The sequence below is a fragment of the Schistocerca gregaria genome, chromosome 10, assembly GCF_023897955.1.
Source record: "Schistocerca gregaria isolate iqSchGreg1 chromosome 10, iqSchGreg1.2, whole genome shotgun sequence".
Taxonomy (NCBI): domain Eukaryota; kingdom Metazoa; phylum Arthropoda; class Insecta; order Orthoptera; family Acrididae; genus Schistocerca; species Schistocerca gregaria.
The window spans coordinates 72,606,756-72,631,818 of record NC_064929.1 but is presented as its reverse complement, the minus strand read 5'-3'; the positions used below and the strand labels follow the sequence as shown (position 1 = coordinate 72,631,818).

Here is a 25,063-nt window from a genome sequence, read left to right as displayed (position 1 = left end):
TGCAGATGGGGATGCTGAGCCATAAGCCAGACTCCCGTAGTCCAGACGGGACTGGATTAACGCCTGGTAAAGCCGTAGGAGAGTAGATCGGTCAGCTCCCCACCTGGTGTGGCTCAGGCATCGCAGAGCATTTAGATGCCGCCAACACGCCTGTTTAAGCTGCCGGATATGAGGCAGCTAAGTCAACCGGGCATCAAAAACCACCCCCAAAAACCTATGTGACTCTACCACTGTAAAAAGCTCGCCGTCAAGATAAAGCCGCTGCTCCGGATGAACAGTGCATCACCGGCAGAAATGCATAACGCAGGTCTTGGCTGCCGAAAACTGAAAACCATGCGCTACAGCCCAAGACTGCGCCTTGCGGACTGCGCCCTGTAGCTGACGTTCAGCAGCTGCAATGCCAATAGAGCTATAGTAAAGGCAGAAGTCGTCAGCATACAAGGACATTGAGACAGATGTTCCCACCGCAGCAACGAGCCCATTAATTGCTATTAAAAACAGGCAGACACTTAAAACAGAACCCTGTGGCACACCGTTCTCCATATTCCATTGACTGAATAATCCGAAAAGCAGCTCGGTACTTAGGTAATGTGGCTAAGAAATATGCCGAAAAACTTACAAAACGCTGACACATCAGAAAATTTGCAAAGAAGTGAGCCCTCCCAGCTCATATTGATAAATCAATCACTAGATTGTGGTATTAGTACATGATCTTTGGTGGTTCTCTGTGTGAGAGGCTTTGATTGGCACAAAAGCGGACAGTTAGAATTTGCTGGCCGAACTGGAAGGAGCACTAGTGGAGTGTGAGGCTGGTTTACCTCAGTTTTCTGGAGAGTAAATGACTTTTGAAGAGCAAAGGTCTCATCCTGTGAAGATGGTGCTTTGGTTTGTCTGTGGTGGTGGTGGGACTCTGGAAATTTGCCTGTGCTGAGCGTGTGGAGCTTTTGAGTGTCACTTCGCAACCGACTCTTCAAATATTTTGGTTAGTCTCTTTTTGTGGTTTCTGCAGCTTATTTGTTAACGCTTTAGTGCTGTGACTATTTTCTCCTTCCTGGAAGGTCTGCTGTATTCACTGTTTATGGGAGTTTGCTGCAAAAGAACTGAAGTTTGTCTTAATGGAAGCAACTCTGTTTCATTACAGACATTAGTCACAACTGTTTGTAAAATGTGTGGAAGTTGCATGGTCTATGTTACAGAGATGGTCGAGTTATATTAATCAGAATGGTCTGTTTAAATTGCTCATATTTTGAGTGGCTTACCATTTATCATGTTTAGGGCTGAACTGTGTGTTGTTCTTCCTTTTAAATAAAGTTAAGTCTAATTTTATTAGAGAGGCCCAATGACTGTAATTATTTTAGTTAAGCATTTGCGAAACATTTTAGTGGGGTTAATCTAATTTAATGAAAGTGCCTTTAACTGTAAAAATTATAGTTAAGTAATGTAAAACATTTTGGTAGGGTTGTTAGTTGACCCATTAAGATATTTTCTGTTTTAAATTCTGCTAAAATAAGAATGTACTTTTCCACTGTAGTTGTTATGGTCAGCCCGGTAATCTCAACTTTAACATCTGAGATTCAGTTGCTTAGCTATTTGAAATAGAGTTTACATTAGTAAGAGCTGTCCGATCTGTTACTTGTGGCTGGTGTCTTAGTGCAAATCATGTTAGAAGTTTGCAACTTTGAATTTTCTTCCACTTCAAAATAGTGTTTAATGACTGCTCATGCTGCATAATTAGTACAATCAACTGTTTGTCAATTCTGGGGCATTTAAGTGTTACTGATTTTCTTATTCCTGTAATAAGAGTGCTGCCAAGTGGTTAAGTGCTTGGTTGCTGATAACCATAATCACTGATTGGGCAGATGCTTATTTTTTATTTATTTATGTTTGGCTCCTAAATGGTAATACAATCAAATATGTGGCATCCATTGTAAAACAGTATACTGTTACTAGTTTTCTAAGGTTAGTCTGTTGTTGGTCACATTGTACGGGACCTGCCCTATCCACCAGCATCCCCACTGGTGCAGAGTTCACACTACCCACCCTGTATGTCGGGTTATCCCGCCTCTCACGAGGCTGAATTGTATCTGCATAACTTCTCCTAATTATGAACTTATGTCACCAATGGACATGATGCACTGCTTGTGTGGCTCTTGGGTGGCTCCTGTTAATTGTTACCAAATCTGCTGCAATCGTTTAAATTTTATATTTAAAAGCCAATTGAAAACTTGGCTGACTTCAGATACTTGTTAATTTTTGACAAATTGCTTGGTTTCCTCAATTGTTTAACAGATCTTTTGCTAGTGTCAATTGCTATTCTCATTTCCTCATTAATATTAGACAAGCTGTTCAATTTCTTACTTGTTTTTAAAAACTAGTGTACTGACCTTACGAGGTTGTTAACTTTTATTTAAATACAATGATTATGCATGTTTCCAACTGTGAATGCTATGTTCTTGCTTTCTGGCCCCGCCCTACTGTTCAACAGCATATTAAGCTGCTTTAGAGGAACTACCCACAGTTCCAGAAGCTCTAAGCCAGTCTAGGGGAAAAGGAATAGCACAGAGCTAAAGACTGCATAGTAAATTACACTTGTAAATTATGTAACTTAACAAGCAGTATTGCCAAGGCTAATAAAGATAGTTTCCCTGAGTAAACATGTGAAACTAAATGCTTCATATTCTTGGCTTTTCCTATGTTACATATACATTCCCTGCACACAATGTAACCCTTCAGTATCAAATAAAAATCAAATCAACTACGTAACACACAACTAGATCCTCTTTTGAAAGAACACATCATCAAAATACAGTGTGAGGCAAAAAGATGTTAACATTAACTGGGTGTTCTCTTTTTTGTTTTTTCGCAGACTAAACCATGGCCTCCTGATAATGAGGAATGGAGGAAAACAGCAACCTGCATGGAGTTCTTTTAGTCCCCAAGCATCATACAAGGAAAACTCGAGGCCTGGCCCAGACGGGATGCGTCATCATGCCTGACAATTGGAAGGATCACAGTATATACAGTTCCGTACAGTAAATGGCACAACTCCAGTAATAAATATAGACTTTGAACAGAAGTCTGTAGCTAAGGTAGAATTTTCAAAATTTTTAGGTGTGTCCATTGATGAGAGGTTAAACTGGACGCAACACATTGATGGTCTGCTGAAACGTCTGAGTTCGGCTACGTATGCTATTAGGGTTATTGCAAATTTTGGTGATAAGAATCTCAGTAAATTAGCTTACTATGCCTACTTTCATTCACTGCTTTCGTATTGTATATTGTGGGGTAATTCATCGTTGAGTAGAAAAGTATTCATTACTCAAAAACGTGTAATCAGAATACTTGCTGGAGTCCACCCGCGGTCATCCTGCAGACATCTATTTAAGGATCTAGGGATCCTCACAGTATATATATTCACTTATGAAATTTGTTGTTAATAATCCAGCCCAGTTCAAAAGTAATAGCAGTGTGCATAGCTATAACACCAGGAGAAAGGATGATCTTCACTATGCAGGGTTAAATCTGACTTTGGCACAGAAAGGGGTAAATTATGCTGCCACAAAAGTCTTTGGTCACCTACCAAACAGCATCAAAAGCCTGACAGGTAGTCAACCAACATTTAAAAATAAATTAAAAGAATTTCTAGATGACAACTCCTTCTACTCACTGGCTGAATTTTTAGATATAAATTAAGGGAGGGAAAAATCTAACTTAAGCATTAGTATCATGCAATATTTTGTGTAATGTAATATCTTGTACAGACATCTTTCATTAACCTGACACGTTCCACATCATTACGAAGTGTCGTATTCATGATCTATGGAACAAGTATTAATCTAATCTAATCTCTAATCTGAGAAGTTCGGAAGGACAAGACAATTGCAAGGGAAACAGTTGCAGAAAGAGATCTGTCTGAACTATAAAGATCATCATCCTCACCTAGGAAGCAATGGCAGCCAGCTCAATTGTGTTCTGACACAGACTTTCTCAAGAGACTAACATTTATCACTGGTGAGTGGTTAAAATTTTGCACCACGGTTTAGGAATGAAGCAATACCTCTTGCCGATTGTGGTGCAGTTCACAAATATGGGCATGCAAGCACGTGTGAGTGCTGCGCAAATTATCTTGGAAATGGTGCACATGGATCCCAACATTTCATTCATATTTCCTGATGAAGCAACAATCAGTGGCCATGTGTACTAGCACAACAGTGTCATCTCGGTGCCCGAGCACCCCCTCGAACGTCTTGCTTGGGTGATGGTCAACGGCATGTACAAATTTTAAAAAATACGTAACACTGTGCACTGTGCTGCCTTTAATATTGTCATTTTATTTTGCTAATGGTCTTGGTTCTAATCCATCACCAATGGCAGGAAAATTATCACAGATTTATCACGTCATACATGCTTTAAAATAAATTATCACAGGAAACCATAACTGCCAAGATAATATAAAACCAAAAATTTTTAGCTTGTTACAATTTTTTATTTTATATTAGCTTGGGCACAGGAAGGTACTGTCATTGAGCACCTATAGGAGGATACAAGATGATGTAGATAAAATTTTGTTAATAATAAATGATAAGCACCAGTTTGCTTTTGTTCTACAATGTTACTTTTATTGCTAACCGGTTTTCGGCTTACAAGGCCATCTTCAGACATTTACTGAGTATTATCACCAAAGAAGTTAAATGTTAGTTGGTGATAATACTCAGTAAATGCCTAAAGATGGCATTATAAGCTGAAAACCGGTTAGCAATAAAAGTAATATTGTAGAACAAAAGCAAACTGGTGCTTCTCATTTATTATTATAATGTTGTTCTACCAAGAACTGACGGAAGATTCTGTTAATACGAAAATTTTTGTTTGTGTGATGAATGGAAGTTAGCTCCAAATGTGAGAAACTTAAGTTAATGCAGATTAGCAAGAAAAACAACGCAATAATGTTTGAATACAACATCAGGTCTAGCATTGCAAAGCAACATGATATGGTATGAGCATGAAAGGATTGCAGTATGGAAGGGCAATCGCTGACTTTAATTTATTGGGGGAATTTTAGGAAAGTGTGATTCATCTGTAAAGGAGACCCATACAGGACACTAGTAAGACCCACTCTCGAATACTGCTTGAGTGTTTGGCATCTGCACCAGGTCAGATAAATGGAAGACATTGAAGCAATTCAGAGGCAGTGTGTTAGATTTGTTACCAGTAGGTTCATCAACATGATATATGCTTTGAGAACTCAAATTGGAATCCCTCGAGGGAAGATGACCTTTTTTTTTTTCTAGAAGTATTGTTGAGATCATTTAGAGAATTGGCATATGAAGCTGGCTGCAGAGCAATTCTACTACCACCAACATACATTTTGCATAAGGACCATGAAGATAAGAGAAATAGAGAGGCATATATACAGTCATTTTTCTCTCATTCTCTTTGTGAATGGAACAGGAAAGGAAATGAATAGTAGTGGTACAGGGTGCCCTCTGCTACTCACCATATGGTGACTTGTGGAGTATGCATGTAGATGTAGATAAGTGTGACTTCGTGTTTTGTTATGATAAGGTAACCTGCAGTTTATCTCTCATGTGAATTAGTGGATACTGTTTGTTTCTCTCTCATAAATAATGGATATGTGTACAATAGGCCATAAATTAGTGTTAGTTACACACATACAGGATGAACTAGAGAGGCACCGACAACTTCCACAGCTGGTAGTGTGGATGAAAATGAGGAAAATATGTCTGGTAAACACAAACTCTAAAATGCACAGCTTATGAGCTAATAGCACTGTTTCATCGCCACTAATGTGAAACACATCTCTTCTACTGAAGACATGCTAACAGCTCCTAAGATACACATTTCACAGTCCATGTTTACTTGCCACTTTTTGTCTTCTTTTGGTCCATACTATCACCTCAGAAAGTTTGTTACTGGGCTTCTGGTTCATCCTATATATGACACATATAGACTTAGCATTACTTACCTGAATGCCAGAGGAACAATTCCTGTCAAAGACGAGTCCAAGGACATTGAAGTGAGCTCTTGCAGGTTCTGAAGCTTGCCCAGAGCCACGAATGCCTCACGCGCCTCATTGCGAGGCACATCGTACTGGTAAAGTTCGAGGCGTTCCAAGGTGTCTGCACACACTGTTAGCAGTGGGACAATACATCTGCAAAACAACAGTGAACCAGATTGTATTATTTATTTATCCATTTATTTTACCTAGCCTTCATGCACTCTTTTACATCGATCCAGACATTCCTAATGAGTTTATATTACAGCAGTTGTAGTAAATAAACAATAAAAATAAAAATAATAATAATAACAATAGCAGATGTAGTGGAAAGAAACAAATTACAGGCAACTCCATCCTCTGTGGATGATATTGTGGTACTCCTGCAAGCCATGAGGAAGCGACCATCCAGATCAGGAAGCAGGAAAGTTGACCAATTAATATGCATGAATGTAATACTTCAACTAATATTGAGAACATAATAAAAAATTTTGAGGCATTTCTTTTCAGCACATCTTTTTACATGACTGACACTGAGTACTACACAGTGAGGGACAAAGTTTTATGATCAGATTAAGAAGAAAGAGAGAAGAAGGCAGAAGATAGCAGATCAATTTCTAATTTCAAGGATATCCTGGAGAAAATAGCCACTATGAAATAGCAATAGCCTGGGCATGTTGCCAGAAGAAATGATGGCTGGTGGACAAATGTGGCACTGGAATGAAGTCCAAGAGAGAGAGAGAGAGAGAGAGAGAGAGAGAGAGAGAGAGAGACAGACAGACAGACAGACAGACAGACAGACAGAGACACACACACACACACACACACACACACACACACAAAACAGCTGATTCCTCAAACTGGGGTGCTATCAAGCACGGGGTCCCACAGGGTTTGGTCTTAGGTCCTTTACTGTTCTTGATATACATTAATGACTTACCATTCCACATTGATGAAGATGCAAAGTTAGTTCTTTTTGCTGATGATACAAGTATAGTAATAACATCCAAAAACCAAGAACTAAGTGATGTAATTGTAAATGATGTTTTTCACAAAATTATTAAGTGGTTCTCAGCAAACGGACTCTCTTTAAATTTTGATAAAACACAGTATATACAGTTCCGTACAGTAAATGGCACAACTCCAGTAATAAATATAGAATTTGAACAGAAGTCTGTAGCTAAGGTAGAATTTTCAAAATTTTTAGGTGTGTCCATTGATGAGAGGTTAAACTGGAAGCAACACATTGATGGTCTGCTGAAACGTCTGAGTTCAGCTACGTATGCTATTAGGGTTATTGCAAATTTTGGTGATAAGAATCTCAGTAAATTAGCTTACTATGCCTACTTTCATTCACTGCTTTCGTATGGCATCATATTCTGGGGTAATTCATCGTTGAGTAGAAAAGTATTCATTGCACAAAAACGTGTAATCAGAATAATTGCTGGAGCCCACCCACGGTCATCCTGCAGACATCTATTTAAGGATCTAGGGATCCTCACAGTAACCTCACAGTATATATATTCCCTTATGAAATTTGTTGATAATAATCCAACCCAATTCAAAAGTAATAGCAGTGTGCATAGCTATAACACCAGGAGAAAGGATGATCTTCACTATGCAGGGTTAAATCTGACTTTGGCACAGAAAGGGGTAAATTATGCTGCCACAAAAGTCTTTGGGCACCTACCAAACAGCATCAAAAGCCTGACAGATAGCCAACTAACATTTAAAAATAAATTAAAAGAATTTCTAGATGACAACTCCTTCTATTCATTGGCTGAATTTTTAGATATAAAGTAAGTAAAAAAAACTTAATCATTAGTGTCATGCAATATTTTGTGTAATGTAATTTCTTGTACAGACATCTTTTATTAACCTGACACGTTCCACATCATTACGAAGTGTCGTATTCATGATCTACGGAACAAGTATTAATCTAATCTACACACACCACAAATAAGACTGCCAGGCCAACACGACAAAGACCTGCAGAAGGTCGCTGGAGTCAGTTGGCTACATATTGCCTGAGACTGTTCCCTGAGGAAGAAGTAGTTGCAAATACATTGTATCTGAGCACAGTACTCGAAAGAGATCTCGTGATTTAATGATAAAAACAGCTGATGATGATGGAACATTTAATACATATGACATAAGGACTCTCATGGTTATGATGGAGTGTCTAGCAGAATATTAAAGTACTGTGCTGCACATGTTAGCCTTATATTTATCCACATTTGTAATTTTTCCTTTAGGAATGGTCACTTTCCTGAGGGATTAAAGTACTCAGTAGTAAAGTTGCTTTATAAAAAGGGAGCAAGAGATAATGTAGATAATTTTAGACCTATTTCTATGCCATCAGTGTTTGCAAAAGTTATTGAAAAGGCTATGTATGTAAGGATAAGTGATCATTTTATATCACACAATTTCCTATCAAATGTACAGTTTCGGCTTTAGAAGTCGTTTAACAACTGAAAATGCTATATTCTCTTTGCTCTGTGAGGTACTGGATGGGCTAAACAAAAGGTTTCGAAAGCTTGGCATATTTGTTGATTTAACTAAGGCATTTGATTGTGTTGATCACAAAATACTGCTCCAGAAGTTGTACCTTTACGGAATACGGGGAGTAGCTCACAATTGGTTCATCTCTTACTCTATCAACAGGCAGCAAAAAGTCATTATTCGCATTGTTGATAACGGCTGTGATGTGGGGTCTGAGTGGGGTTCTGTCAAGTAAGGGGGCCAGGGATCAGTGTTGGGGCCACTCCTGTTCCTCATTTATATAAATGACATGCCCTCTAGTATTACAGGTAACTCTAAAATATTTCTGTTTGCTGATGACACTAGCTTGGTAGTAAAGGATGTAGTGTGCAACATTGGCTCGGTTTCAAATAGTGCAGTACATGACCTAAGTTCATGGCTTGTAGAAAATTAAACTAATGCTAAGTCACAATAAGACTCAGTTTTTACAGTTTCTAACACACAATTCAACAAAACCTGACATTTTAATTTCACAGAATGTGCATATGATTAGTGAAACTGAAGAGTACAAATTTCTAGGTGTTCAGGTAGATAGTAAGCTGTCGTGGAAAGCCCATGTTCAGAATCATGTTCAAAGACTTAATACTGCCATTTTTACTATTTGAACGGTATCAGAAGTGAGTGATCGACACGAAAATAATTAGTCTACTCTGCTTATTTTCATTTGCTTATGTAGTATGGTATTACATTTTGAGGTGACTCGACCCATTCTAAAAGCATATTTTTGGCTCATAAATGGGTGGTCCATCAATAAGTGATGTAAGTTCATGAATCTCTAGTCGACCCCTGTTTACGAGTCTAGGTATTTTGACATTGGCCTCTCAATATATATATATTCTTTACTGTTATTTCTTGTTAACAATATTAGCTTATTCCTGAGAATAAGCAGCTTTCACTTGGTTAATACTCAGCAGAAATCAAACCTGCATTTGGATCGGACTTCCTTAACTCTTGTGCAAAAAGGTGTGCAGTATACTGCTGCATCCATTTTCAATAAGCTACCACTCAAATTCAAAAATCTAAGCAGTAATCCACACACTTTCAAATCGAAACTGAAGAGTTTCCTCATGGGTCACTCCTTATATTCTTTCTAGGAGTTCCTTGAAAAATTAAGCTGATTCTTATTGTATTGTCAATTGGGTTTACTTAAACTTAGGAAGTGACTTTTTTTCGGGTTCATAAGCATTTATTTTGATCTGTTATTACTTTTATGTTGAAATTTCATGTACTGACACGTTCAATGACCTTTGAGACTTGCTCCTCAATTTGGTTCCACGGAACTTGATGCGTATATAAAATTTTTAAAAAATAATAAATAAATAAGGGGTGACCAAAACCTTTAGTGTCAACATCATACACATGAGAGAGGATCAAAGAAAGTGCTTCAAGATACGGGACTAATATTTGTAAATGAATATTTTATTAAATGGTCTCGAGTGCTTCTGTTAAAGACCTGCAATAATTTATACGGTTACAGTACAGTGGAGTAAAGAACATCAGATGGTGGCTGCTAAGTACTTTGGCAAGATGCAGAGACTGGCCTGCTTAGCCACAACAGGTGGAATTAGCAGCACATCCATTGTTCATATGGAGAGCATGCCGGACATGTCCCCATTACACCTTTGGATTAAAATGGGGACAGTGGCAGGGGCATACAAATTAAAAACTGGAAATATTTGGAAATCTTTATACTACCCAGCACTTCACACCAGCATAGTGCGTTAAGTATGGTTGAGAAAGTGTCGGCTGACCATACAGTAACTTCCAGCTGCTTCAGTAAGCCTTTCTATATAATTATAGGAGGTAGGGAACAGTAGAGGAAAGAACCATGACATTGTTCAGGAAACATAATCCGCTTTGCTGATGGGTCAAAAACAGATGAAGGTGATGGGGCTAGGTATACTGGATACAGCCTAGACCAGAAAGCACAGTCACAATCTCTCTAGGCAAGCCAGGTATGGTATTCCAGGTGGAGATCTTCACAATCAGAAAGTGCACAGAGCAGAATCTACACAGATGCTACAAAGATCATGGCATTTAGATTCATTCAGGCAGCCAAGCAGCTCTGAATGAGATCAAAGATCACTGCAGAATGCCATGAAGGCCTCGGGAGACTATGGGAAAGCTGGTCACTAAGGAATGGGTGGCAATGAACAAGCTGATATGTGATGGTTAAATGAAATGATCAAACTGAATAAAAAACAACAATGCAGAAGACTAATGATGCTAAAGCCATGTTTTAAGAGAAGTTCTGTAATCCTGGGCTTCAATAAGAGGCAGATTAAGTTTCGTGCCTGGTCATAGGAACTTCAGGAAACACCTGCACACAATGGGAATAGAGAAAGAAGATCCTAAGAGCAGACTGTGGTGTAGTGGACAAAACTGTACCATATTTAATTATCCGATGTAAAGCACTGGTGGCCAAAAGATGCACAATATTTGGGTCACAAATTCCTGAACAGATAGTGTGTATCAAAGACATACTAAAGGAACTCCCACTGCTCTTAAAGAGCATTGGCCGGCTTTCCTAGAATAGCATGGAGAGAACACATACAAACACAGTTTCAGTGTGGGCAATGGGGCACTAAGTCCACTGTGGTTTTGTCTCTGATAAAAAAATCTAATCAAATTAAGTTAAGTTTTCAAAACTAAGCTTCCAATGTATCTGGACAAAAAAGTTTGAGCCACTTTATCTTACCAGTTTTGACTTCTAGCAGCCAGACTTTCATTTTAATGCAAAATCCTTTCATTTAGAAACTGGAGGTTCTTCAGTGAGCTGTGCTGAAATGCACATTGGGAATCACTGGGAGAGAGAGGGGAACAGATAAGTGGGTCAGGGACAGAATGCTGAAAAAGACAATTAGAATAATGCAATGGACGTGGGCAGGAAATGTAGACAGGCTAATGGACAGTACATGGAGCGAGGGAGCTATCTGCTGCAGTCTGAGAGAGAGGACACTGATCTGACAAATGGCAGGCAGAAGACATTGCAAAATATGTGGTTGACACATGGAAGCGTACAATGAAAACTGTAATGCATTGAAAAGTGTGTAGTGGACTTTTCTATAGCAGTGAATGTCAAACAGTTGATGACGATCATGTACATGTAATGAGAATTACAAAAAATGTAAAACAACATAATTCCGGGTTTTAATTGAGAAAAACTGTTTTTCAAGCATCTCAATGTTTATTATGACATATCTCCAGAGCCGTGTTTCATGCAATGATATCTACATCTACTTCTACATGATTACTCTGCAATTCACAATTAAGTGCTAGACAGAGAGTTCATCTAACCACCTTCAAGCTGCTTCTCTAATATTTCACTCTCAAAAAGTGTAGGGTAAAAACAAACATTTAGATATTTCTGTGTGAGCTCTAATTTCTATTATTTTATCATGTTGATCTTTTCTAACTATGTAGATGGGTGTCAAAAAAATGTTTTACTCTGAGGAGAATGTTAGTGACTGAAATTTCACAAGAAGATCATGTTAGTGACTGAAATTTCACAAGAAGATCATGCCGCAATGCAAAATTCCTTTGTTTTAATGATTCCCACCCCAACTCGTGCATCATATCTACAATATTATCTCCCCTATTTCACAGTAAAATAAAAAGAGCTGACCTGCTTTGAACTTTTTTGATGTCCTCCATCAATTTTATCACCGTGCAGATCCTGCACTGCTCTACAACCTTCCCACAGAAGGTAAACAAGTCTTCGGTTTGCTTCCCCCACAACATTATCTGTGTGATAATTCTAATTTAAGTTCCCTGTAATTATAATACCCAAATATTTAGCTGAATTCACGGCCTTAAGATTTGTGCAATTTATTGTGTAACCATACTTTAGCAGATTCCTTTTAGTACTCATGTGGATGACTTCATGCTTTTCACTGTCAGAAATTACACTCAGCAAAAGATCATGTATCTAACGAGCGTGTGCAAAAACTCACCCATATTGAAACCCACCAACTCACTTCCTCAAAAAGTCAGTACTAAATGTGACAAACTCTGTGTTTTCCATCAAAATACGAGGGGCCTAAGAAGTAATGAAAATTAGCGACAATAATACTATTGATAATGCCGATACCATTTGTTTTACCGAACACCATGTAAATGAGGGTATCAATATGCTGAATCTAGATGGCTATCATATTGCCTCTCACTTTTGTAGAAACAGTGTGCAGAAGGGTGGTGTAATTATATGTGTAAAGAAGAATAGAATGTATAGATCTCTAGAGCTCACAAAATACTGTTTTGATCAGCATTTTGAAGCTTGTGATATAGAAATTAGCACCAAGACCCTGTCACTCATTGTAGTAACAGTGTATAGGGCCCCATCAGGGAAGCATTGTATGTTATTTAATCAACTCAAATCTCTTCTATCCCATAGGTTGTTTGTTGTCGTCTTCAGTCCTGAGACTGGTTTGATGCAGCTCTCCATGTTACTCTATCCTGTGCAAGTTTCTTCATCTCCCAGTACCTACTGCAACCTACATCCTTCTGAATCTGCTTAGTGTATTCATCTCTTGGTCTCCCTCTACGATTTTTACCCTCCACGCTGCCCTCCAATGCTAAATTTGTGATCCCTTGATGCCCCAAAACATGTCCTACCAACCGATCCTTTCTTCTAGTCAAGTTGTGCCACAAACTTCTCTTCTCCCCAATCCTATTCAATACTTCCTCATTAGTTACATGATCTATCCACCTTATCTTCAGCATTCTTCTGTAGCACCACATTTCGAAAGCTTCTATTCTCTTCTTGTCCAAACTAGTGATCGTCCATGTTTCACTTCCATACATGGCTACACTCCAAACAAATACTTTCAGAAATGACTTCCTGATACATAAATCTATATTCCATGTTAACAAATTTCTCTTCTTCAGAAACGCTTTCCTTGCCATTGCCAGTCTACATTTTATATCCTCTCTACTTCAGCCATCATCAGTTATTTTACTTCCTAAATAACAAAACTCCTTTACTACTTTAAGTGTCTCATTTCCTAATCTAATTCCCTCAGCATCACCCGATTTAATTTGACTACATTCCATTATCCTCGTTTTGCTTTTGTTCATGTTCATCTTATATCCACCTTTCAAGTCACTGTCCATTCCGTTCCACTGCTCTTCCAAGTCCTTTGCCGTCTCTGACAGAATTACAATGTCATCGGCGAACCTCAAAGTTTTTACTTCTTCTCCATGAATTTTAATACCTACTCCGAATTTTTCTTTTGTTTACTTTACTGCTTGATCAATATACAGATTGAATAACATCAGGGAGAGGCTACAACCCTGTCTCACTCCTTTCCCAACCACTGCTTCCCTTTCATGCCCCTCGACTCTTATGACTGCCATCTGGTTTCTGTACAAATTGTAAATAACCTTTCGCTCCCTGTATTTTACCCCTGTCACCTTCAGAATTTGAAAGAGAGTATTCCAGTCAACATTGTCAAAAGCTTTCTCTAAGTCTACAAATGCTAGAAACGTAGGTTTGCCTTTTCTTAATCTTTCTTCTATTCCATATATCTCATATATATACAAAAAATAAAAATACTGTAGTCTTAGGAGACTTTAACATTAACTTTCTAGATTATGATAGTAATAGAGCTGACCTGCTATATATATAATGAACGCATACAATTTCACACCCATGGTAGATTCCCCACAAGGGTTACGAACTATTGTTCAAGTCTTATGATAATATTTTCAATGATGAGAATAGAAACACCAATGCAACAGTAAAACAAGTCCTAAATGGTCTTTCAGACCATGGTGGCCAATTGCTAACTATCAACGATATATGCCCACACAAGAAGGACTAAGTCTGTAAAAGGTCATTTAGGATAACTAATAATGAAAATCTCATGATCTTCAACAGTAATCTTCAACTCATTGACTGCAGTCCAATTTATAGAAGACTGAAAGTCAATGACAAATTTAACCTATTTATAAATGAATTTATGTGCCACTTTGAAGCTCTTTTTCCTCTAAGAACGGCAAAGAACAAGTACCAGAGCCATACCAGCAAACAGTGGCTCACAAAAGGAATAAAAACATCATGTAGGACTAAAAGACTGATTTATGTTTCTCTCGGAAATACTGATGATCTTGAAATAAGAGCTCATTATAAAAGGTACTGCAAGATCTTAAATGAAGTTCTGATACAGGCAAAAAGCATGTTCATCAAATCATGAATAGATAATTCTGGCAACAAAATAAAAACCATCTGGGGTATTATTAAAAGAGAAACTGGTGGTTACTTAAATGATGTAGAAAATATTGAAGTTAGACATAATGGGAATACCATTGATAAAGGTGAAAATGTTGCAAACACTTTTAATAAGCATTTTTTGACTGCAGCAGATAAAATAGGGTGTAATAATGGTTCTATAAATGAGGCTCTAAATCTATTACAAAGAAGTGGACTTAGTGCAACACCCCAGATTGGTATGCCTCCTGTCACTGTTGAGCAAATTAAGAAGATAATAAGGACAATGAAAAACAAAAACTCAACTGGTATTGATGGTATTTGCATCAAAGTTTTGAAACACACACACACACACACACACACACACACACACACACACATATTTTCATCTGTGAAGTCCTGTGCCACATCTTTAATGAATCACTGATATTAGGAAGTGGTGAAACCATTGTAGAAGAAGGGTGACAGAAACAAAGTAACCAATGACCGTCCTATTTCACTCATAACTTGTTTCTCCAAGATTCTCGAGAGACTTTCACAAAGAAGGATTCTTGAACATCTTAGTAAATACAATATTCTCAATAAAAGTCAAATCGGTTTCCAGAAAAACATCAACAGAAGATGCAATATATTCTTTCACCAATGCAATTCTTGAATCAATCAATAATAAAATGTCTCCAACTGGAATTTTTTGTAACCTTTCTAAGGCGTTCCATTGCGTGAACCAAGAGATTTTTCTGAGAAAGGCAGAATTTTATGGGTTAACTGGAGAAGCAGGGATGTGGCTTGTCTCCTATTTAAAGGGCCGGAAACAGAAAGTCATGGTAAATGACACTAATGGGGAACCAGTGTCCTCTTCTTGGGGCACAATAAACTGCGGAGTCCCACAGGGCTCTATTCTGGGTCCTCTACTTTTCATTATTTTCATGAATGACCTTCCAATGTGTATAAGGGCTACCATAAAATTTACTTTGTTTGCCAATGACACGACGATTCTGGTAGACAATTCAACAAATACTACTCTTGAAATCACTGTAAATGAAATTTTTCATGAGACCTTTGACTGGTTTACCTCTAATCGATTATCACAAAATTTTGAAAAACCTCAATTGATTCAATTCCATACAAGCCAAAATATTAAAGGGGAGATTAACATAGATACACAGTTTGCCCATGAAACAAAAATTAATATTTGTGACACCAGGTCAGTCAGTTTTCAGTACCACCCTCTCAACAAACTTGAGAACACGCACCTCCTCGACTCCATGGACCACCGGACACCCAGGTACTTGAGGTTGCGGCTCTTGGCCCTGAGGAAGTAGGCGAGGTCCTCGAAGTCGTAGTACATGTGTCCGAGGTCGACCTCGGACAGCTGCGGGCAGCCGTCGGCCAGCGGGCGCAGCAGGACGCGCTGGTCGGTCGCCGAGTACTCCTCCAGCTGCAGCCAGTGCAGGTGCTGTAGCTGCGACAGCGCCTCCACGAACTTCGGGCTCTGCAGCAGGTGGTTCGAGATGCGCAGCGTGTGGATCTTCGAGCATTTCTCCACCAGGCTCTTCATCACCTGCAAGCGGACACCCGTCTCGACACTACAATGACGTACGGAGTGTTTGCTGCAAAACTGACTTGTCCGCAATTTTTTTTCCTCGACCAATTTTTGTCAAGTAATTGCGGGATTTGTTGTGGCGGCATAGTGGAATGTTCCCCCTTATAATGGTACTTGAATTACGTAACCATTACGGCAGCTCACCTGAACCTCTCGATACCGGCAATATCCTACTGTATTTATGTAAAGTAGCTGACATATTTCTGAGACAACATTCAGATTTGATTTCACTTTTGATACATCGATATGTTTATATTGCAATGATATTATTCTTATGTGTATTCATTCTTTTGTCACTATGATCTTTGTCGTACTTGTAACTCAATTTTTGGGTGCTTAAGCGATTATTAGAGTTAGAGTTGGACCTCGAGAAAGTCGAGTCTTGGACGTCATGTTGGAAAGACGCATATTGTAGTCAGCTTCTAAAATGTGAACTTTAATAGTGAGGAAGATGTTTTCAAGTATGTTTTGTATTGTTAAGTGATGTTTTGTGTGTTACGTGATACTGCACCAAAAGTAATAAAAAAGAAGTGTAACTTAAATTCGGAGTGCTGATTATTTTTTTACATCACCATTGTGCTAACTTTCAAAGGTTTAATCTTAAAGAATGGTTTGTGAAACACATCTATAAAACTTTTGAATATAGCAGAATAAAACATAGGCCTCTTTGCATCCGAGCTTGGAATCATCACCACCTAAATTTTCGACGATTGAGCCACGATTTTACAATGAGACCAGCATGGGAAACACAAAAAGATGAGTGCCTAGTTTATTCATTATTACATGAAATGACTTTATTAACTGTGCTCTAATGACACCTGCCACATAATAACTTTGTTGTTGCCCGAAAATGCAGTATTTAGCAGTGTGAGAAACACCACAATCATCATTAAATTTTGACCTTTGTTGTGATAGGCTTGTTAGACCCTTCAGCCCCCTGTAGTCTCTCAAATTCCGATAGATGGCAACACTATATGTAGCCTATAAAATGGTGTCTTTAATGGAGGCACATTCCGAGCAGAAAGAATTTCATTTGGAAGAAAACTGGAGCACTGCAGATCAGGGTGGCTATTCAAACATGGAGGGGAAAATAAATAAATAAAATATTAAAAAAATGAATTCCTTGAGAATTCCAGGTTGTGAGGAAGAAGAAGATGTCAAGAAGTTCCTGATAAATTAATGGTGAGAGGGGGCAGCATACCACAATGAGCCATACACTAGCCATAAGCAGTACTTTAACCAGTTTTCAAAGAGCGATAATTTATATTGAATTATATTCATATAACTAACACACTCTGAAATATTAAGTATTTTAAAATTTGTGATTTATAAAACCACTCGGAAGTTCAATTTCAATGCTAGGTTAAAAGTGCAGAAAAAATTTCCTGAGATTTTATGAAATTCCATGATATTTCCTTGACTTTTCCATGTAACAGGCAATTCCCTGAGATTCCAGGTTTTCCAGAAGACTCATCACTCTGCAGATATTCATAGGAGCTTGCAGAATTTATACAGAGACCTGACGATGAACAAAAAAAGTCACTGGGCGAAGAGTCTCTCATCATTGCAACGAAGTCACACTGATCTGTCCCCTCCACCCACCGTTCCACATGTGGTTGGCAGAACAACCAATGAAGAATAAGATTCACAAATAGCATATATACTATTATAAAACCTCACACTCTATAAGCAAACATAATAAAATGTTAGTTAAAATCCAGAAAAAATAAATACCTGTTGTGATCTACACTGACTGCTTTTTATTAGACCAAGGTCTGTGAATGATACTGTCCTTGTCAGGGACAGTAAAGGAGTCTGAAGATCATTCGAACTGAATAGATAATGCCTCAAAAAGAGTTTCTAATATGAATATCAATAAAAGTTAAATGAGGGTAATGGAATGTTGTTGAATTAAATCAGGTAATGCTGACGCAATTAAATTAGAAAATGAGAACATAAAAGTAGAAGATGACTTTCAGTGGAGGTGCTGTTCCTGAAGCCCTCATGTATCAACCAGTGGCACTGTGCTCGACATGGTCAGCCAATGCATAAAGCAGCAACCACGTAGGCTGGAGTGTCGCAGTTAATGGCACAGGTGGCAACTCGAAGAAGACTTGCCACATTCACTAGGTTCAGGCAGCATCAAACCTCAGACCCCGTAGATTGTGTCCAGGGTTGCTTGGCAGAGGCTATCTGCTGAGCTCTGTTGCCAAACTCTTGACTGCTGGTAGGTTGTCAAGTCAGAATATTTATAGCTGTCATAGGCAACATTTGGTAACTTGCAGGGCTGATTCCCATACTTAAGTTTGTGGGTCGCCTCATTCTGTGATGCGACAACAGTAATCCTAGTCAATGTTAATTTTATGCTGTAACACCCCTACGTGAATGGCACTCCTTTCCGGCAAGCCATGCTAACAAATTATGCTTCAAAAATACACGTTTGTGACAGTGCATTCACTTATGTTCATTGCATCTTCAGATGTTTACACTTATTTACACATCATGCACATTCTTTCTTTACTCCTTCCTGAAGCCCTTCAAGTTAGTGAGTGATTTCTCCCACTTTCCACATGCATGTGAGCACATTGGTCACAACTTTATGCTCAGACTGTCTTTCAAATCCAGTGGCAGCTGAATCGCATTGAGCATGCACAGAGTAAGGAAAACTTTCACTGGCCTGCATTGAGAGCCGCAAACCTGAGATGAGTCATGTGTCAGTGGAAATATAAAAAAATGTAACACTGGTAAAGTTCAATAAGAGTCCCTTGCACTCTCTCCTGCAAACCACATTGAAACCAATCACAAGCTGGATCTGGCCTCCCTCAGTGTTTATAGTACACCTGTGTTGAGTTGTGTCTTGCAGCAGAAGGCACACATGTTGATCAATGCAGTGCTGAATCGGTGCACAGTTACAGGAGTCTCAGCACAGTTTGACGTAACACGGAGAGGTTAGGAAGTCAGAAATATCGGTCACGTTCCTTTTGGGACAGTAAGTGGTTCTCTGTGTTTCAAAACCTCTCTGCAAAGTAGAATTCCCTCCACACTGTGGCAATGTTAAAAGGCAGAAGCAACCAATGCTCTTGTACCACCCAGCTACTTTTTACCTACTGATTCAAACAAAGCATTTACAAGGCACAAAGGGATAAAAAACAATAGCTGCTAGTGGGTGTTGATTTATACAGTTGGGGAAGTTGAAAATTTGTGCAGGACCAGGGTTTGAACCTGGATCTCCTGCTAACTAGGCAGATGCACTGACCACTATGCCATTTGGACACACTGGTAATCGCAACCACACCGACTACCCGAGTGTGAAATTCTAAACTTGTAACACATGCCACTGATGTAGTGCGACATATCCGAAAGAACAGAGGCCACATATATAATTAGTTAGGGCAATGACACTAAGTACAAATGACTCCACATTTGTTTTTCTTTAGTTTCCTAAGGTCCCTGTACATATGAAACACTAAATTACAGATCAGCTTATTTACAACTATCTTTAATGTACAGATTCCTACTGAAGAACATTATTTTCTTTCAAGAACAATAAATGGCTGGTAAACAGAAGAAAACCTGACTATTTGCAGAAAGACATTGTGTATCTAAAGAACAATTTGAAGTTTTCTTTACTTCATTTCTAGTCAAGTCAGTGCAAGTGGAATGTAGGTAACATATCTCTGTAACACCTACATTATTTAAGAAGATAAATAAGCTGCCACAACAGTAGTTGAAGGAAAGCCACATGGACGTGATGATAAAACATCAAAAGCAGTAAAACTGTTTCCCAAGACAGAAGGAACAAATTCTACAACTGCTGCTACATTGAGCCACAAATATCAAGAATCATTCACTTTTGAAGTAAAAGTAATTACATTTACACAAATATTCATATATTAGAAAGTGGGGCAAAGTGTAAGAATGTGTGTGAATCATTAGACTCAGTACAAAGTGTTGTGTGTCAAGGAAAGTGCCTATCACAATAAGAACAGACGACGACAGAAATACATGATTGGCATGGATGAAATAAGTGTTTATGTTCACTTGCTTTCAGCAAAATAAGCCACATCTATACACATATTCGGAAGATTTCTTCATGAGTAAGTTATAGCTTATGCCACTGAATCAGTGACATTCAGGTTTTTTATATTTATTTCACAATAATTCATGTCTCTTGATAATTTAATGATGCTTGGAATGCAAAAACCTAATAACTATTTCATTAAGTAGAAAAATAATTAGAAACAAACATTAATGTTGCGGTTGGCTTTCTTGCTGATAGGACAACTGGTGTAATTCCAACTGTCAAACAGTAATCATTTTCACAGCAGTGAGTGCACATGTTAGATTATGGTTAAAACTGTGTTGCTATTCCATACTGGATTTTCCACTGTTTCATTTTGTTCTTTTAATTTTTTCATATTAGTAGATTTGCTATTTGCTGTCTGGTGTGCATCATCGACCAGTTATAGACATTTCCAACAAAGTATAAAATTCCATTCCGAGCCCTAGCAGGGATGCATGGTCTTCATCAGGAGAGAGTAATAGTTTTGGGTCAGGGGCCATACTGTGGAAGCAGAGATTAGCAAAGAACCAGACCTTTTAAAATGATTGCATGTGTTACCTTTCATTTCAGAAAAGACAAACCATTATATAAAACTTCTGGCTGTCTTAGTGGTGCATACAAAAATCATTAGCTGGCTCATACCTGGTCTGCATAGAAAATATCTTCATTTCTAATACTATGGCTGTAAATTGTTAAGTTTATCCTAAATTATCTCTTATTATTAAGTACAAATACAATTATGGAATATATATTGGTATTTAAATGTAAGAATCACTGTGCGCCTGAATGGCTTTTCCAAGACATTCAGTTACCAGCTTTACACAATACCGCTATTGGACACTTCTGTAGAACAAATAATTTTTGCACCTTAGCTCCAGAAGATTATGCCGAGGCCAGCATTCAGTGAAAGTATGCGAAGTATACTAGCAAAGATATCTGTAGGAAAAAACAATGAGAGCGATTTTTAAATGCAAATCAGGCGTAACTTATCCACATCGGAACACAAACTGTGCCAACTGAAATTTTAATCTATTAACACAGCCTACATAGTCATTAGTCAAGCCATCAGGTTCAAACTGTGTACTGGCCTGGACCTCAGTAGCAGATTTCCTTAAGCTGTGAATGTCACTAGAGAATGACCTATCTGACAGCACACATGACACAATTAGAGTTCCCATCTGCTCTGATTTTTCTGGGGCAGTCTCTAGGTTTTACAAACTATCTCAGCTATCACTAAATGGTCTTTGCTGACAAGAAGAACTGGATTTTTGTCTTACAGTGTGATGTGCACTTTGTTTTATTTTTCATGCTGAAACAAATTACCTGACTTACACAGACTAGACATATTGCCTTAGGCAGATACAGTGACCACTTTGTAAACTAATCTTTTTCATATTAATTTTCAGCCTCTCGTCACACAGATAATATTACAACCAGTTTTGATTTCTTAGCAAGCCATCAACAGATAATTTGTTTAAAAAATTAGAAAAAAGGTGATGATAAATACTATGGAATTAAACTGCAAGCTCAAACCAACCTCTGGACGCAGTTACTCATACTTTAATGATGATGATGATGATGATGATGATGATGATGATTGGTTTGGGGGCACTCAACTGCACAGTTATCAGTGCCGGTACAAACTCCTAATACTTACACAGTCCAATCTCACCAAATTGACGAGTGATAATGAAATGATAAGGATAACACAAACACCCAGTCCCCAGGGAGAGAAAATCCCTAACTCAGCCGGGAATAAAACCCGGGACCCCGTGATCCAGAGGTAGCAATGCTAGTCACTAGACCACGAGCTGCAGACTCGTACTTTAATACATTACACAGATACTCGTCAAAATATAACAGGCATTCAGAAAGTAATGTAACCCTTTATTTCTGAAAGCAGGTTCATTTTATTCAGGATTCTAACAGACTATTTCCCACTCTTTTGGCTACAAAACCATATTTTTCAACATAATCTCCATTCAATGCGACAGCCTTACACAACCTTATTGGAGGGGCCTATGTGCCCACATGGTACCATTCTAGTGGTTGATGCTGAAGCCAACGTCATGCTGCATCAACAACCTCCCCATAATCCACATACTGCTTCTGGCAAAGTGCATTCTCTATTGCGTCAAACAGATGGAAGCAAAAGGAGTGAGATCTGAGCTGTAGGGTGGATGTGGAAGAACAGTCCAATGAAGTAAGGTGCACTACTCTGGCAATTCTGCGAAAATCGCAAGAGAAGTTTTACGTGCCTGTTATGTGGCTTATGTATACGGGTGTAGGTGCTGGATTTTACGAGTTCATGGCGGTCAAGTGGTTAGCGTTCGAGCTCCCAAGACAAACGTGTATACGGCCATGGCTCGACTGATGCTCGAACATAATTTTTAATCTATATCTTCGCTGGTCATATAACTTAATTTACAAGATATTTAAGAGGTAAGAAAAAAGTATTGGCATGAAGAGTTAGTGAATTTAATGTTATTTGGCTACTTACTATTTTTAATAAAATTTAATTATTAGAACAAACATATTTATAACTATTGGCAAGTAAATGAAGAAAAAACAGTTTTCCTGAAATTGTATGCTTCTCATGATTTGCAAAATCCCTTATACAAGCAATTTGCTGAGATACCCAGACCTACTTCACATCTCAAGGCTTGAAGCTGCAGACAGAGGCAGGCCACATTTGGCAGTTAACCTGCGTAGCGGTGAGATGTTGCTAATGTAGCAAGAACAAATAGTGTACATGCAATTTTTTAAATGTCACAGAATTAACACTTGTACCACAAAAGTGAAGTGACTCCCTGTTCATCGACTCCTGCTGACAATGAATGTCATGAAAATTCGAACCGTCTCCTCGTCCACAACCTTCTTGCAAAGCACAAATGCTAACCGCTTGACCACACTGACTTCTTACAGCGTCCACCTTTGCACAGATAGATTAGTTATGCAATAGACACACAAACCTTCTCTCATGTTTTTCCCAGAATTGCAAGAGTAGTGCACCTTACTTCTTGCACATTATGTTGTTTTAATGGCCTGCTAAAGGTGAAAAAATTTTGAAGTAAATCTGTGATCCAATGTCATGGCCTCCCACAATCTAAACAAATGCTACAATCAATTCTTGCAAACGCTATTTTTGTATTTTGTCTAGAACTTTGAACCAATATATGACCTTTCCAGGATACGAACATGTGACCTCCTCCTCTGCAGTTGGAAACCCCACCCATTGCACCACAGAACACCTGCTACACATATTATCTCTGCTGAAGGTCTTCCAGAGAAAAAAATCAATACTAAGTTTTGCCAAGAATAATTTTACTGTGCTTTGGGTCGTAGCTCACGACTGATAGTCGATAATCTAGTTATAATATATGGACCCATTCGCAAATGTACTACAATTCCATAGCTTTAAGTGAGCTTAATGTTGCAGGGAGCAGGGAAAATAATGTCTGTTGTTGAACATATCACCACTCTAAATGGGTGGAGCATAAACACATCAACTTTTGCAAGGCTTCCACTATCGGTGTTCACAAAATTCCTTTCTATTCTTATTTAAAAGTAGTAATTGCATTTTCCATCACTAAATAGCTAAAGTGTTTGCAGAAAGTAACTTTGGCTAATGCTCCTGTAACGCAGGTATAGCTTCGTCTTCATCCTCAACTGTGGCGTCACAAGAGCATCAGCCAATAACAGAGTGTTTTCTATCACATGACCCGATCTTAATATTTAATGATTTTTAACCTTTAATTGCATAAAAATAACAGATATTTTGTGAGAATGTTGACAATAAATGCTATTTAAATGTTATAATCAATCAGAATAACAACAATCTGAAACACATTTTTGTTTTTGTTGTTGTTGTTGTTGTTGTTGTCTTCAGTCCTGGGACTGGTTTGATGCAGCTCTCCATGCTACTCTGTCCTGTGCAAGCTGCTTCATCTCCCAGTACCTACTGCAACCCACATCCTTCTGAATCTTCTTAGTGTATTCACCTCTTTGTCTCCCTCTACGATTTTTACCCTCCACGCTGCCCTCCAATGCTAAATTTGTGATCTCTTGATGCCTCAGAAGATGTCCTACCAACCGATCCTTTCTTCTAGTCAAGTTGTGCCACAAACTTCTCTTCTCCCCAATCCTATTCAATACTTCCTCATTAGTTACATGATCTATCCACCTTATCTTCAGCATTCTTCTGTAGCACCACATTTCGAAAGCTTCTATTCTCTTCTTGTCCAAACTAGTGATCGTCCATGTTTCACTTCCATACATGGCTACACTCCAAACAAATACTTTCAGAAATGACTTCCTGATACATAAATCTATATTCCATGTTAACAAATTTCTCTTCTTCAGAAACGCTTTCCTTGCCATTGCCAGTCTACATTTTATATCCTCTCTACTTCAGCCATCATCAGTTATTTTACTTCCTAAATAACAAAACTCCTTTACTACTTTAAGTGTCTCATTTCCTAATCTAATTCCCTCAGCATCACCCGATTTAATTTGACTACATTCCATTATCCTCGTTTTGCTTTTGTTCATGTTCATCTTATATCCACCTTTCAAGTCACTGTCCATTCCGTTCCACTGCTCTTCCAAGTCCTTTGCCGTCTCTGACAGAATTAC

General features: G+C 38.3%; 1 protein-coding gene across 3 annotated transcripts in view; it reads right to left on the bottom strand.

The window, feature by feature from the left end:
* The window catches only part of LOC126293435 (uncharacterized), a 119,484-nt gene that overhangs the window by 52,147 nt on the left and 42,274 nt on the right, over positions 1-25,063 (bottom strand). For all 3 annotated transcript variants that reach the window (XM_049986660.1, XM_049986661.1, XM_049986662.1), the window contains exons 5-6: positions 16,016-16,323; positions 5,984-6,169 (exon numbers count right to left, since the gene is read on the bottom strand). In XM_049986660.1, coding sequence (XP_049842617.1) covers positions 5,984-6,169; positions 16,016-16,323 — 494 coding nt within the window. The remainder of the gene's footprint in view (positions 1-5,983; positions 6,170-16,015; positions 16,324-25,063) is intronic.